At 44.4% G+C, this 15,289-nt stretch overlaps 1 protein-coding gene across 2 annotated transcripts in view; it reads right to left on the reverse strand.

Annotated features, from left to right (window-relative positions):
- Positions 1 to 305: 305 nt before the first annotated feature.
- Positions 306 to 15,289, reverse strand: part of CD48 (CD48 molecule) — a 69,393-nt gene continuing 54,409 nt past the window's right edge. For both annotated transcript variants that reach the window (XM_032260803.1, XM_032260804.1), the window contains 3 exons: positions 6,555 to 6,860; positions 2,979 to 3,245; positions 306 to 676 (listed from right to left, as the gene is read on the reverse strand). In XM_032260803.1, coding sequence (XP_032116694.1) covers positions 597 to 676; positions 2,979 to 3,245; positions 6,555 to 6,860 — 653 coding nt within the window. In that variant the 3' untranslated portion in view covers positions 306 to 596. The remainder of the gene's footprint in view (positions 677 to 2,978; positions 3,246 to 6,554; positions 6,861 to 15,289) is intronic.

A 15,289-nucleotide genomic window follows, 5' to 3' on the forward strand; every position in this document is an offset into this window, starting at 1 on the left:
TTCTGAGGATGCAAGCCTCCACCTATGTTTGCAGGAGACTTAAGGAGAGTGGTCCTCAGAGAGGCCAGAGCAAGGCAAGCCACTGGAAAGGAAGCGAAGGTTTGACAGGGGAGCTGGAACCCCGGGAGATTTGGCATGGATTTTGGAATAAGGATCAGAGGTAGCACAAATTGGCTTCTCGGCTGAGCTGACACAGAGGAGCCTGTGGCCCCAGGCTCTCCCTCACCCATGTCCTCAGATTCCAGTTTCTCCCAGCTGATGGAACAGGCACTGTCTGACAGATTTGGAACAACTTCAGGAATCCGGTTAGTTGACAATCATATCCAGCGTTTATTTTTAAAAAACAAAACATTCACATAGTGTTGTCACAATTTTTGGTAGGAAAAATGCATGTGTATATATGTGTACTAGAAAACTAAAAGGAGATATAAAACTAAGTAATAGTCAGTTTTAAACGTTAACCTGAAAATTCTCAGTGATAATTCAGCAGCATACTTCGGCTCATCCTGTCCAGCTTCGGTCCCAGTGAGGAGCATGGTTACTGACAGGCAAGATCCTCTGGCCTCGAAGTTTCACTTGAGGTAAAACAGCTCATCTCAGGTAAATAACAGGCCAAGGGTGGTGGGTACCATCATCACTAGCCAACTTGCAATCCATTCTACTGCAAAGGACCGGACTGAAAGAACAAGAAAACCCTATACTTAGGCATCTTAACTAATGTGTTGAGAAGGGTCAGGGGTACCGGACACTGGTGTGGGAGCTCACAGAACAAGGGAATGAATTTCTTCCCTGAATCCAATCCTATTTGCCTGGGACATCTTCTTCCTCAGTCTCCCCAAACATAAACTATAAAAAGTGCAGAAATTTCTTAAAAAGCACTGGCTTAGCTGGGTCCTGTGCTCGAAGGTTACCTTGACATATCTGTGGCCTGGGAAAGCATCTCTCCCGTACTCTGGACAGCAACAAGATAGGGCAGGTCTTCGGGTGTAGACAGATGACCGCATAATACAATGCACAGCTGACATTAGAGAGAAAAGGACCATTTCCTTTTCTTATTTCTGTACCTCACTAAGTATCTGCACCAACTAGAAAGAAGAAAGGAAGGGAAAGGAAGACAGAAAAGGAAAGAAAAAGAAAGAGGATGGAAGGAAAGCTTAGATGCTGGGGTGGAGCAGGGCTGAGCTGGAGAAAATCAAAACAAAAAAGGAATGAGTGATACAATAGGGAAGGGAGGTTGAAGGTGCTTTCTAGGATAATTTGGGTGACTACAAAGTGACAGATGGGTTTAACCTTCCAAAAAAATAAAAATGGATGTGTTACTGCTTTTATCCTCTCTTTGGATGAACATTCACACCCATTTTACAGAGGACAAGGAATGTGCTTCTTCCTTTTTCTGGATCTCAAGATGTGATATTGATATGAGGGCGGTGTTGAAACCACCAACCAAATTGTGGTATCATGGTCAGACACCAAACTATCGGAGTGGGTCTGCGGTGGCAGAAGAGCAGGCCATGTCAGGAGAGGCTGGTAGAGACAAGGCCAATTAGTCAGGAAGAACATGAAGAGCATGCAGGCTCCACAGTCCACATGTGGGAGTAGAGGTAAAGGAATCAGTGCAGGTGAGGAGGATAAACCAAGCCCAGGAAGGCCACAAAGCATCAACGTTCTCAGAGGCCAGGATCCCTGACGATAGGGTCACAGGTAAATGTGAGCACCTCAGGTCTAAGTTATTCTAGAACAATATGCACACCAGGGCTCAGGGATCTGACTTCAGGATTGTGGAGGTAGGGGGTCCAGAGTGCTGAAGATATTGATCCAGGTTTATTAAGGAGTCCCCAAAACTCTAGGAGACTGTGTTTCATTTAGCTCCCGCTCACTAAGGACGTTGTCATGCACTGTGCCAGGCAGGTTATGTGTCTTGTCTCATTGAATCCTTAGCACCAGATAAAAACTGTTATTTTGGCCAGGCGCGGTGGCTCACGCCTATAATCCCAGCACTTTGGGAGGCTGAGGCGGGTGGATCACGAGGTCAAGAGATAGAGACCATACTGATCAACATGCTGAAACCCCGTCTCTACTAAAAATACAAAAATTAGCTGGGCATGGTGGCACATGCTTGTAGTCCCAGCTACTCGGGAGGCTGAGGCAGGAGAATTGCTTGAGAATTGCAGGAGAGCCCAGGAGGTGGAGGCTACAGTGAGCCGAGATCGCACCATTGCGCTCCAGCCTGGGTAACAAGAGCGAAACTCCATCTCAAAAAAAAGAAAAAAGAACTGTTATTTTGCCCTTTATTTAGGAAGACCATGACTTGGGGAAACTAAGTAACTTGTTTAGCTAGTAAGTGACAGTCCTAGAAGTGACCCCAAGTGTGACTGACTCTAAAACCCATGGCCTTAGCTGTCCCACACTAGCACCAGTGTAGGCCTGATCTAGAGCCAGGTGTGACACTCCAGGGAGTGGATCCTCCCAGGAGACGGGAATTTGGCTTCCTAACTTCACCTAGGTACATCGGCCTGGGGAGGAGAAGCTTTGCCTGAGGCTCAGGCTCTCATGCCTGCTCAACGGCCCTCTCATCCCCATCTCCTCCATCCCTCTTTCCTTGGCTGACTTTGTCTGTCTAATGAAGCCCCTCTAGACAGCTGCTGTCCCACTTGCCCTTCCTTCTCCCTGCTCCTGATGTTTCAGACTGCTCTACAATGCCCCTGGCCTCAGATGTTAGGACTATGCTTTGTTAGAGCAGGAGAGGGAAGAGAAGCCTCAGGGGTCTCTGCCAAATGCCCTTTGCAGGTGAGGACACTGAGCCCCACGAAGGTGAGGTGAGCCGACTGGGAGGTGGTGGCAGAGCTGGTGGCAGAACCCACGTCTCCCAGCTCTCCCAGACACCACCACACTGTGCAAGGAGGCTGAGCAGGACCCCCAGCCCTTCTTCGTTACCAGTTACCCCGTGCGCCGCTCAGCTCCCCAGGGATCCTTCTTACCCAGGGTACACGGTGGACTGAAGCAGACCGTGTCATTCTCGCTGCTCACGGGATTGCTGACTTGGCAAGTATAACACCTGGAGTAATCCTGTGACTTGAGGGTGGTTTCCAGCACATCGCTCTGGAACTCCTTTGGGAAGGGCCCTTTGTCCCCGTACCAGGTGTAGCTTACAGACTCCTCAGGTATCACACATGACAGTTTCAGATAACAGTCGTCCTCCACTTTTTCTGTCTTCTCAATTTTGATGTCAGGCTTGGGTACAGGGTCTGAAAGTGAGGAGGATGTTATAAAATGAGACAAGGAGGCATTCATGCCGTGAGAGTTTAGCCAACAAAGAGTGAAGGGAGCCAGGGAAGGGACCTGATTGCCCCAGGAGGCAGAGTCTTGAGGAAGAAGTCCCACAGAGGGAGCCACTGAGCAGCCTTGACCTCCTGAGGCCTCACAGACTGCAAGAGCAACTCCTAGGCAGTGAAACTAAGCTGGGTCCCGGAGGGGGCGCCAGAGTCCATTACATGCTCTGGGAATGAAATGGGGTTATGATCATGTTGAACCTGAAAAAACGGCCCAGAGACCTGCTGGGGTCAGACTTAGTGTGCCAATTGTCTGAGATGCTCAGGGCCCCTTCTCTAGCAATGCTTCACAGTGGGCACCTTGGCTGGTCTGCCTCTCAAGAATTCTTGGGCTCACATTCATCAAGAGTCCTAGGTAAGCGGTACCCGCCTGCACATGGCAAAGCCCTTTGCACAACCATCCAGTGCAGGTGCCAGCCTTCTGGACTCTGGCAGAGCTACAGAGAAGAACTTCACGTAACTTCCAGCCTCATCAATGGTGATAAACGGGTTGGTCTGCTGACTTTGGGATCTCTGTGTCTAGCACAATCCCTGCCACATGGCAGGTATTCTGTAAGTATCTCATGAAACGATGAATGAATGAAGTAGTTATGAGATAGAAAGGATAAAACAGGGCCGGGCGCAGTGGCTCACGCCTGTAATCCCAGCACTTTGGGAGGCCGAGGTGGGTGGATCACGAGGTCAAGAGATCGAGACCACCCTGGCCAACATGGTGAAACCCCGTCTCTACTAAAAATACAAAAATTAGCCGGGCATGGTGGCATGTGCCTGTGGTCCCAGCTACTTGGGAGGCTGAGGCGGAAGAATCGCTTGAACCCAGGAGGTGGAGGTTGCAATGAGCTGAGACTGCACCACTGCACTCCAGCCTGGCGACAGAGCAAGACTCCGTCTCAAAAAAAAAAAAAGAAAGAAAGAAAGAAAGAAAGAAAGGATAAAACATGGCCAGTGCAGTGGCTCACATCTATAATCCCAGCACTTTGGGAGGCTGAGGCAGGAGGATTGCATGCAGCCAGGAGTTAGAGACCAGCCTGGGCACAATGTTGGTAAGATAAAATGTCACCTGTCATGGAGAATTGCTTTTTGCAGAGTGTAAGTATTGCAGCAGACATTCTAGAGGTCACTTGACCATTATTACTATTGTCCTGCTGTCAGAGAGAGTGGGAGATAGTCCCAGTATCTGGTCCTTCCTTGGCTAAGGCTGGTTTACCTGCAATCCTCCGAGATCTTTTCATTCTGCAAAACATCTGCAGAATCAATGCAGCTCAAACTCCACAAGGTTAAAAGATGGCAGAGAATTGACCAGACGAGAGCTTGCCTCTTGACTGCCTGTGGGGCTCTAGAAGCTCTACCAGTCTGGACCCTGGAACTCTAGTTTTATCTCCTCTGTGAAGCCGTTCTCAGATTGTTAAGAGATTGTTCGGACTACAGAGGAGTTAAAAGTGAACTGGACTTCCCCTACATGCTTTAATTGAGCAATTGTTATCCTGATTTTCACCATTTCCTGTATTCTAGCCTCTTATCTTACACTCCTTCTGCATATCCCATGGTGATCAGCACAGCACTGGACACTCTGCTGATGAAATTAATTGACCAGCTTGGGTTGTCCAACTCTAAGATGCTCACTTTGAGCTGTCAAATGCTTGGGCTGAACCAGAGGACTATTTTTCTGCTAATCACATCCTGGAAATCTTACCCTCAGACAGAATGTGCTCTCCCTCAGGCAGGAAGCTCAAACCAGTTTGTGGATTCTTAAGTATTCAGAAATTTTGCAAGCTTTTTGTGAAACCATTAGTTTACTAAAATCAACTGTGGTAGTAGTTAAACCACAGAAATTATAAGTTGGTAACGATATACATTAGGGCTTTTTAAAAAAAGTTTATCTTGCAGAGCTTGTTAACACCACTGTAAGATACCTTGAATCTTTTCTGTTCCCAGGACTTTTTTCAGGCTATATGACGTGGAAGAAGAGTGAGAAGGGGAATCTGACTGCTTAGATCAGGGACTATCTGGCTGGTGGAACCTGAATATACACAACACTCTTCATTTGCATCTTTTAACATTTTTTTAAATGCTTTCATTTTTCTTACCTACTTTGATTCTTACAACATCATTAAAAGGTAGGTAGAATTCGCCTCATAACATGATGAAGAACCCAAGACTCCCAAGAGAACTCCACTCTTGGATATTTAGCCCCCTACCCTTCCACAAGAATTGCATACCCCAACCCCTGGAGACCTCCTGAGATCCATGTTTCTGCCATGTGAGCTGACCCTTTCATCATAAATGTTTAGATCAGGTACACGCACCTGAACTAAGTTGGGACTGTCAGTTTCTCTCTCTTTAAATTGCCCTGAGAACTGAAACTCAGTGGAGCAAAAGTCTGAGCTTTGAGAACTAACGAGTGTAAAATGGCAGGAATCCAAATCCATAGGCACGTTCCAGAGATTCCTGAGGCCAGGGGCTCCAGCCTGACCCTAGTTTTCAATCTTCCTCCCCTTCCGCCCTTCCTGGCTCTTTTAAACTCCCGGAATTGCTTTAAATAGGCCCAGTTCCTTAAACTAAATTCTCCTTTTTTTGGTAAAGGTACATTGAATTAGTTTCTGTTACTTGCTATCAAAAGAATCTTACCTAATATGGGCACAGAGATGTGAAGATCTTTTTCGAAGGTTGCACAGCCAGTGAGCAACTGACAAGAGTTTTGAACCCAAGTCTGTCTGACTCCAAGCAAAATGCCCTAGTCCTTATTCCATATATACTGGTTAGACTGGAGCTGTGAGTGGAAGTTTTTTGTCCCGCTCATTATGAAAGGTGAAAAATTCTCCTAGTAACTTCTGCCCCATTCTTTATATTAATACATTCTCTTTTTTTTTTTTAAGTCCAATGAAGCCTAAGTTTAGAGATATAATTAAGATAAGCTGAGCCAATTTAGGTTGATCACAGGACAGAGTGAAGAAGTAGAGAGAAAAAAATCTCTAGTTTTCCTTCTCCTCAAATATTAGACTCACTAACTTCAGAAGAGGTGTTAAATGTCCTAAGATTGCCAATTTGAGGATCTGCTGACCTAGGCTCACTCTCAAATAGAACTGGATCCAGGGAAAATGAACCAAATCTGTCCTGAGGTTTTTCTCTCCTCCTCCCCGAGTGGCCCATGCCTCCCAGAAAGCCCCACAGTAGTCCATCTGGGGCCCCTGGCGTGGGGATTTGCTCTTTGGCTCCCAGACTCACCAAACACCTGCAGCCTGATCTTCCATTGTTGCTCAGACATGGTCTCCTTCAACACCCTCATGATGTAGATGTTGGCATCCTCTTTCTGGACCTTAGACATGTACAGTGCGCCACTTCGAGAATCGAGTCTGACCCTGCCTTTAAATCTATTTTCAAAGTACTTAAGTCTTCTGACATCCCAGTCTGCGATCTTCAGTTCATAAGTGCAAAACCAAGTTATTCCTTGGACGTTCTCAGGTAGGCTTTCGGAGATGTTCAGAGTCACATTGCCGCCGGAGATCGCGTTTATAACATCTACCGAATCACCTGCCAATGAGAGTCACAGTGAGACCTGCCCTAGAGAAGGCAGTGTTGCTAAGAGGCCCAGGGTGTAGCCTGGGCTGATGGAACAGGCGAGAAGGAAGGGATTTCTGCTTAGGAGCAGTGAGTCTAGTTTTTATTGGTGGTCCAGGTCGCCTGCTCAGGAATTCAAGAAAAGTGGGAGATTGAAAAATGGACATGAGGGGAGGGGGTGTTGCTTATAATTCATCTAGTGCTGCCCCCAGAAAAGAAAAGAATTGAGTAAGGCCAACTGAGGTTGGGCCTGGCTCTCTCCCTTACTCTCATACGAGAAGACTTTCAAATAAACTGATGACAAGTCATATCTCCTCTCTGGTCTGGTGTTTCCTGTCTGTTCAATATAGTTCAATAAGCATTTTGTTAGTTCCTAGAGGCATAGACATAAAAAGTACATGATTCTATTTTCAAAGATTTAATACACCAATGTGGGAGGACAGACACACAAACAAATAATCCTAATATCTTGGTGACTATAATACAGTTAATGGAGGAGCCAAGGAAAGCTTCCCCTTCACCTTCTGAAGATTTGCCAAAAATCACTAACAAGAAGCAGATTAAGGAGAAAAGGCATCCAGATGAACTTAAGCTGTACGCAGAGCCCTCGGAAGGAAGAGCCAAAGATACAGGGCACATTGTCCATTTTTATGCTTAGGTTCTACAAAGTACAGACAGTCATGGGGAAATATGATTGGACAAAAAGGATATGATCGAATGCTAATAGACTGATGGGGGGAACCCAGCAAGGCCTGCCTGTCTAGACTATGCTTGGCCTTTCTGTGCCGCGTTCCTTCTTTCCTCCCGCATGTGGGGCAGGCTGTCTCTGGAATGGGGGTCTTATGATTCACAATCACACAAGATAGGTCAGATAATTTCTTTGTGGCTATTTTTTTTTTTTTTTTTTTTTTACATAGAAAGGCTCAAGGAAAGTTAGGGTGGTATATTGAAGTTCTATGGCCGGCTTTGGGAAAAAGGGGTTTGGGTTTCTATGGCCTGCCTTGGGAAAGAGGGATTACAGTGTCTATGGCTAGCCTAGGGGAGGACAGGACTGAGAGACAGAAGGGCAGGAGAAGGTCAGAGAAAAACTTTCACTCCTCAGGCTGCTTCTGAGGCCATGATTTTGGGGCACTGTTTTCTGAGTCCCGACAATAAACACAGTGTGCTATGGGAATATATTCCTATCCAGAGGGTAGGGATAGAAAATGGAGAAAATACTAAGAAAAATCTCTTTGGAGGAGATGATCACTAAGGTAAGCCAAAGGATGATTAAAAGCTAATATTTGTTGAGAACTATCTGTCAAGCACTGTTTGAGACGCTTGGGATACATCAATGAACTAAGCGGCAAAGATCCCCACCTCGGCAGAGCTTACTTTAGAGTGGGGTGAAAAGACAGTAAGCAATAAATCCCCTAACCGAACACACTATCTAGCATGTAAGGAGGTGATAATTGCCATGACAAAGGAGAAAACCTAAAAGGGGTAAGGGGAGTCACAAGTGCTGGTGGGGTAGAAGGGTGAACTTCATTTATAAGGTGATAAGCAGGTCACATCTGAGCAAAGACTTGGAGGAGACAGGTGGCCAAGCAGACATCTTGGGTAAGAGGGACCCAGACAGAGAAAGGAAAGAGCCAGCGCAAAGGCCCTGGGGCAGGGATGTGCCTGCCACATGTGAACAATAGCAAGGAGCGGCAAGGCAAGTGGGCAGTGTGGAGAGAGCAAGGGGAGTGGCTGTTGAGAGACAGTGAGAGAGGAGTGGATTGGAGAGAGTGGATGGACACATTTTAGCTTTATTCATAATGTTTCGTCCTATAAAAAAAAAAGTTACCCTGTAAAAATGGCTCGTGTCATGTGTGCGTATTTACAATGTGTTTAGAAGCAAGTTACTAGAAGGTAAGAAAGTGGAGACTGTATAAACTATTATTTCACAAAGTTTGGATCTGAGGCAGGTTTCCTGTGAAAGGGATGAAGCGGAAGCTTCGGGGCTTCTTGGTTGGCCCTGGAGGAGCCCTAGCAGTGTATTCATGTGATCCGCTTTGCAAAACCTATCTTTAAACACAAATAATTAGACCACTGCCTTCGTCTACGCTAAAATCCCCTTCATCACATTTCTGTTTTTGTTGGGTGGCATCTCAGTTATGGGCATTTTGAGGTCTGGCTAAGGGGAAGTAGAAATGGGGTTAGTTGGGGTTAGTGGGATAGATGTATGAGAGTTGCAACATCTTGTGTGTGAAGTTCTTTTACATTGCAATGCGATCTGAAGATGAGGAAGGAGAAACAATAAAAATAGACTCTTCTCTTAAGACATTCCCACTTGAATGGGGAACAGAATGGCAGGGCATTATGTAAAGGGTCATGAAAAGGTAGAGAGTGTTTTGTTTTTGTTCTTAGTGGTATTCAAGGAGGGAAAAGACCTCAGCTATGGTAAGCCAGGGAAAGGAACCAGTGGAGGGATGCCATGAAGAGAAGGGAGGTGATTGCTGAGCCTGGGCTAGTGGGGATCAGAGCAGAGCTGATGGCTGGGAGGAGAGATTCTTCACCCCCGAGGGAAAAGAGGAGGAGGAAAGGTGGAGGAGGCGGTGGAGAGAGGCTACCAGTTTGAAGATAGTGGGCATATCTTCATATGTATGAGGGTTGCAAAATCCTGTGTGTGAAGTTCCTTCACTTCAGTGAAGAAATAGCATCCAGGAGTATTCCTGCCGCCCTCTGCACTGACTCACTTGCAATGGCCGTGGACGTGTGGCAGTCGGGCTGCAGGTGGGAAGCAGAGGAGAAAGCAGATTGGAAGTGAACAACAGCCGGAGCTATTCAGTGGCAAAGTAGTACAGAAGCGTGAGGCATTTCATTAACTAAAAATATGGTGCTATTTTTTCTGCTGTCATGGTCTAAGTAGTATTTGTATTTTTTAAACTTGTACTAATTCCTTGGGATTTCTTTTTTATTCGAATTGACTTTATTTTTGTTTCTATTTGTATTTACAGTTTTGTTCTTTTCTTTTTCTTTTTCATGAGAATACTCCAAATTGTATGAGCCTCAGGTTATTTTTAAAAACCTAGTTTGGTTAAGGTAAGGAGAAAGAAAAGATGATAAGGACAAGGTACAGGGTGAAGAGGGGTCTATTGGCTCTTTCTGTGGAGGTGGAACTTCGAATATGTATACAAAGGCTGAAAAGAGCAGTAGGAAAAAAAACTAAAGGTAGAAGAAGAGGAAATGTGTCCTGTCTCACTCGGGTGTCATATGCTGCCACACACAAACTCAGTTGTGCTCTTCAACATGATCTATACTGGCTGTTCACTTTCCAGATAGCCATCATTTCCAAAAGCATTCTCAACCACAAAAAGATAAAAATGTCTGTGTCCCCGGAGCTTTCAAGTTCCTGTTCATTCAGACTTCCAACCACTCATCTCTCTATTCAACAAACATTTATTGAGCACTTACCCTGTCCTGGTTTCTATGCAGAAACACCTAGGCATTCATTTCTACAGTGCTTCTGGTTGGTCCAGCCCATGTCTTATAATCCCTGTGAAAGAATCAGTCCAAGCCAACAACAGTCATCACATAACCTCAACAGGCCAGGCACTGTGCTAGACTCTGCTGTCAGCAAGGCAGATAGAGTCTCAGGCCTCTTGGAACATACAGCCTAGGAGGACATTCTTTCCAGGATTTTAAAATCACTAGACATATTCCAGACTTGTTCTCCTTCTGTTACTTGTTTCCACATGAATTAGTAGAAGCGATCATAGTAGGCAGTCCAGACTAATGTTTTTCAGTCTTCACATTATTGACATTTTGGGTCACATAATTCTTTTATGTAGGAGGCTGTTCTGTGCATTGTAAGATGTTTGCCAGCATCCCTGGTTATCTGCGCACTAGGTGCCAGTAACACTTGCCCAATTGTGACAGACAAAAATGTATCCAGATATTGTCAATTGTCCCTTGAGGGACAAAATTCTCCCATGCTCACTCTGGTTGAGAAGCACTGAGCTAGGTCATCCTTGGTGGACTCCCCAGAATGTCTCAGACATACACATATACTTAGGAAGACAGCACAATCCACGGTCTGATTGACAGAGGCAGGTAGTAACACCAGACAGATTATTTTAGAAGAAAAAAAATATATATATATAGAGAGAGAGAGAGAAAGAGAGAGAAAGAGAAAGAGTGGGGGGAGAGAGAGAGAGAGAGAGAGAGAGAGATAGAGTTTCACCCAGGCTGGAGTGTGGTGGTACAATCTCAGCTCACTGCAACCTCCGCCTCCCAGATTCAAGCAATTCTCCTGCCTCAGCCTCCCAAGTAGCTGGAATTACAGGCATGCACCACCACGCCTGGCTAATTTTTTGTATTTAGTAGAGACGAGGTTTCACCATGTTGGTCAGGCTGGTCTCGAACTCTTGACCTCAGGTGATCCACCTGCCTTGACTTCCCAAAGTGCCGAGATTACAGGAGTGAGCCACCATGCCCGGCCCATTTCAGTATACTATGAGTGCTGATGACAGGTACGCACACAGTATTGTATGTTTCCTCTCTACCTCCTTAACTATCTATGTGTACCAATTTCAAAAAGCTGTCCTCATGGTTGACTGTGACTTCTCACTGAGAAATAAAGAAGTCATTAACTGCTGCTAAAATCTTGATCTGCCTTCTTAACAATTCCATCTTTTAGGAAGTAGGTAAAGCAACCTTTTAAAAAACTACTGCTTTGATTTAATTCTAACAGGAAGTAGTTGGTGATATGCCTGGATGGTTGGGATGAAGTAACGCTCTTAGAGTCTACCTGATTTCTCCAGAATTTGGAAACTATTTCTGAGGTTTCTTAACTTATGACAATACAGTTATTTGCATAAGTCCAATATGACTCTGCTTCCTTTTGCAACAGGATGCAATTGGAAAAACTGGTTGTTTTACCAAGGCTTTGACTGGAATGGTGTGCTTTCCTTTAAGGAATCAAAATTCACTTATATAGCTAATAAAATCCCCTTGGGAAAACTACCTTATACCTTGTGTACACCTGTGCAGGGTTTCTGACTTGTAGTAGGTAAAGAATGTCTTTTTCTAACAGGCCCAGGAGCCCCCAGTTATCTTGAGACCTCAACAGGACAGGAATTTACTCAACTCATAGATATTTGAGGGTTAAAACCTATGGCTGAGCTTGGCTTTAAAAAAAAGTCTTATCTGAGATTCCTTGTGGAAAAGAGTTCCATCGAAGCCAATTTTTTAAAAGCCTATGTAAAAAATAATTATTCCTGCTGCACTTTAATACAAATAATTGGGTCAAGTATAACAAAGCAAATCGGTCTTACCATGATCTGTCTCTAGTAAAAATGGGAGACTGGAGAGAGAGAACAATTATGTTTTGAAAACTATGTTATACCTGTTATTACATTCCAGTCTCATCAGTTGTTTCTGAATTTTTTTCTGCAATTTAGACTAACCCTACGTATTCCTGTGAACCAACCAGTGATCCCTGGTTGCAGCTCAGAAGAAACAAGAGGGTGAATAACGTAAAAATCTGGATCAATATTCTAATTCGGGGCACATATTAGAATCAGCTAACAACCCCATATCAGCTTGTTTTCAATAATTATCCAGTTCACAGAAAGCCTTCTAATTTAGTTTACTTGGGATAATTTGATTTATTTTGCTTTACTCTTGTGAAGCATATGGTTGCTGTACTATGTGTAGAAATGCAGGATAAGCTTACTGAATGTTTTCTTAAATACTTATTAATCTTCCAAATATCACCTTTTGCCAGAACTCAGAGTTATGAATGGTCTTCACCATACTGATGCTTTCCGACTGAGCTCCTCTCTGCCCTGAATACAGGAGACCCTAATAGTTAGGTGGGAATATCATCACCCCTATTCAGCCTGAAGAAGTTACTTTAGTTGGATTTTTGTCCTTCTACAACCCTTAAGATTAAGGGTTTTTTAATAAAAGGGAGGGGGAAAATGTCAGAGGCGTTTGAACCAGAGCAAATCTATATTGAACAGGAGCTGCATGAAATGAGGCTGAGAACTGCTGGGCTGCATTCCCACGAGGTTAAGTCATTCTAAGTCAAAGGATGAGATAGGAGGTCTGCGCAAGATACAGGTCATAAAGACCTCGCTGATAAAACAGTTTGCAGTAAAGAAGCCTGGCAAATCCCACCCAAAACCAAGAGGGCAACAAAAGTGACCTCTGGTCGTCTTCACTGCTCATTATACACTAATTATAATACACTAGCATGCTAAGAGACACTCCCACCAGCGCCATGCCAGTTTACAAATACCACGGCAATATCCGGAAGTTACCATATATGATTTTAAAAGAGGGGGAGCCCTCAGCTCTGGGAATTGCCCATGCCTTTCCCAGGAAAACTGATAAATAATCCACCCCTTGTTTAGCATATAATCAAGAAATAACCATAAAAATGAGCAACCAGCAGCCCATGTCATTGCTCTGTCTAGGAAGTAGCCATTCTTTATTCCTTTTCTTTTTTAATAAACTCATTTTTGCTTTTTAAAAAAGAAAAAGAACCAGATCCTGCCTATGCTCACCCATGTTTCTTGTCTTTAGAAAAACAGAATTGTGAGGGGAGAAAAATCAGGTCAAAGGAAGTCATAATCCCATACCAAAGAGACTCCCCAGGAAAGAGAAAGGTTTGAAAGAGTAAGTTCTGGTTACTCCAAAAAAACAAGACACATGGTTGGCTTCTTTGGTTTTCTTGTATATTGAGAAAAATAAAAATAATAAAAACAAAGCACATGGTTTCTAGTAAAATTCTTAAGGAAGAAAAGAAGATGAGCTTTAAAGATGCGGAGATAGAGTTACCTGGAGCTCTCTCATAAGATTAAATATTTAGCAAGCCTATACAAACATTTTTAGAAAGTAATTTGGCAATAGCTACCAAGACCCCAGGTTTGTGTCTTGGTGAGAGGCTGAGTGGGCTACTATTTTCTGAGATGGGAAGTATAATGAGTTCAGTAGGCAATACTGCAATGCAGTGTAAAGGTGAGGAAGGAGAAGCAATAAAAACAGACTCTTCTCTTAAGACATTCCCATTTGAAAGGGAAAAAAAATGGTAGGGCATTATGTAAACGGTCATGAAAAGGTAGAGAGTGTTTTGTTTTTGTTCTTAGTGGTATTTAAAAAGGGAAAAAAACCTAAGCTATGGTAGGCCAATGAAAGGATCCAGTGGAGGGAAGATATGAAGAGAAGGGAGGTGATTGCTGAGCCTGGGCTAGAGGGGCTCAGAGCAGCACTGATGACTGCGAGGAGACATACTTCCTCCCTGGAGGGAAAAGAGGAGGAGGAAAGGTGGAGGAGGCGGTGGAGAGAAGCTACTAGTTTGAAGATAGTGGGTAGGAAGTTGAAGGGCCTCCTGCCTAATGGTCTCTAGTTTCCATTTCTTCTGCAAAGAAGGAGGCACGTGCTTTGCTGAGAGGGCAGAGGACTGAGGTAAGGGGCCTTGAGGATAAAGGTGAAGGTTTGAAATAGTCACTGTGGGAAATGGGAGGAAGAATTTATTAGGGCCAGTAAGAGCTACTCTGAGACCCCAGCTTGACTGAAACAATGACTCAAAATTTACTCCTTCCCTCTTTCCTTTGTTCCCTTCCTCCCTCCATTCACCCGCCTCTCCACGCATACGTGTGTACATGAACTTCCTCATGCATTCACTCATCTTGTAGCTACACAGGAAGCACTTACTATCTGCTAGTCTCTGTATGCACACAAGAGATGGATGCAGCTCCTTCCCTTGAGCTTCCAGTCCAGTGAATCAACACAATTAATCAGAGGCTTTCACTACTGACGGTAAGTGTTAGGAAAAGGAAAATATGGCATGCTTAGAGGGCATATCAAAGGGAGCACATCACTTGAAATTGGGGGTTGAGAATGGCTTCTGTAAGAGGAATTAGTCTGAGTGGGATTAAGCCAGGGAAAGGTGAGGACTGGGGGTAGTGAATATTCCAACAAGAAGGGAAAAGAATTAAATGCCCAGAGACACCAAAACGAGATTTATTTATGGAATAGAAAGTAGCTCACTGGTTAAAACATAGACTAAGGCGGGCAGGAAGGGAGCTTATTACAAAATGTAAACTTTACACTCACCACTTCTGCTTTCTCATCTCCCACAGCGGCTACTGAAGAGTTTTAAGCAGAAGAGTGAAGTAAACAGAGAACCATTTTGGACGATGTATACTCACAGCAGGGTAGAGAACACGTTAGCTAGAGAGAATGCAGTCAATAGAGCAGTAGGATAGCAGATCATTGTGGAAATTGGTGATAACAGAAAATGGTGGCTTGATAGGGAGCATGGGGGTACATGGAATTGGACATATTTGAGAGATATTTTTGAAAATAGAATTAACTGGACTTACACATCAGGCATGAGAATCAAGGGAAAGACAAGAATCAAGGATGAC

The sequence above is a fragment of the Sapajus apella genome, unplaced genomic scaffold, assembly GCF_009761245.1.
Source record: "Sapajus apella isolate SASKATOON/1434 unplaced genomic scaffold, GSC_monkey_1.0 scaffold119, whole genome shotgun sequence".
Classification (NCBI taxonomy): domain Eukaryota; kingdom Metazoa; phylum Chordata; class Mammalia; order Primates; family Cebidae; genus Sapajus; species Sapajus apella.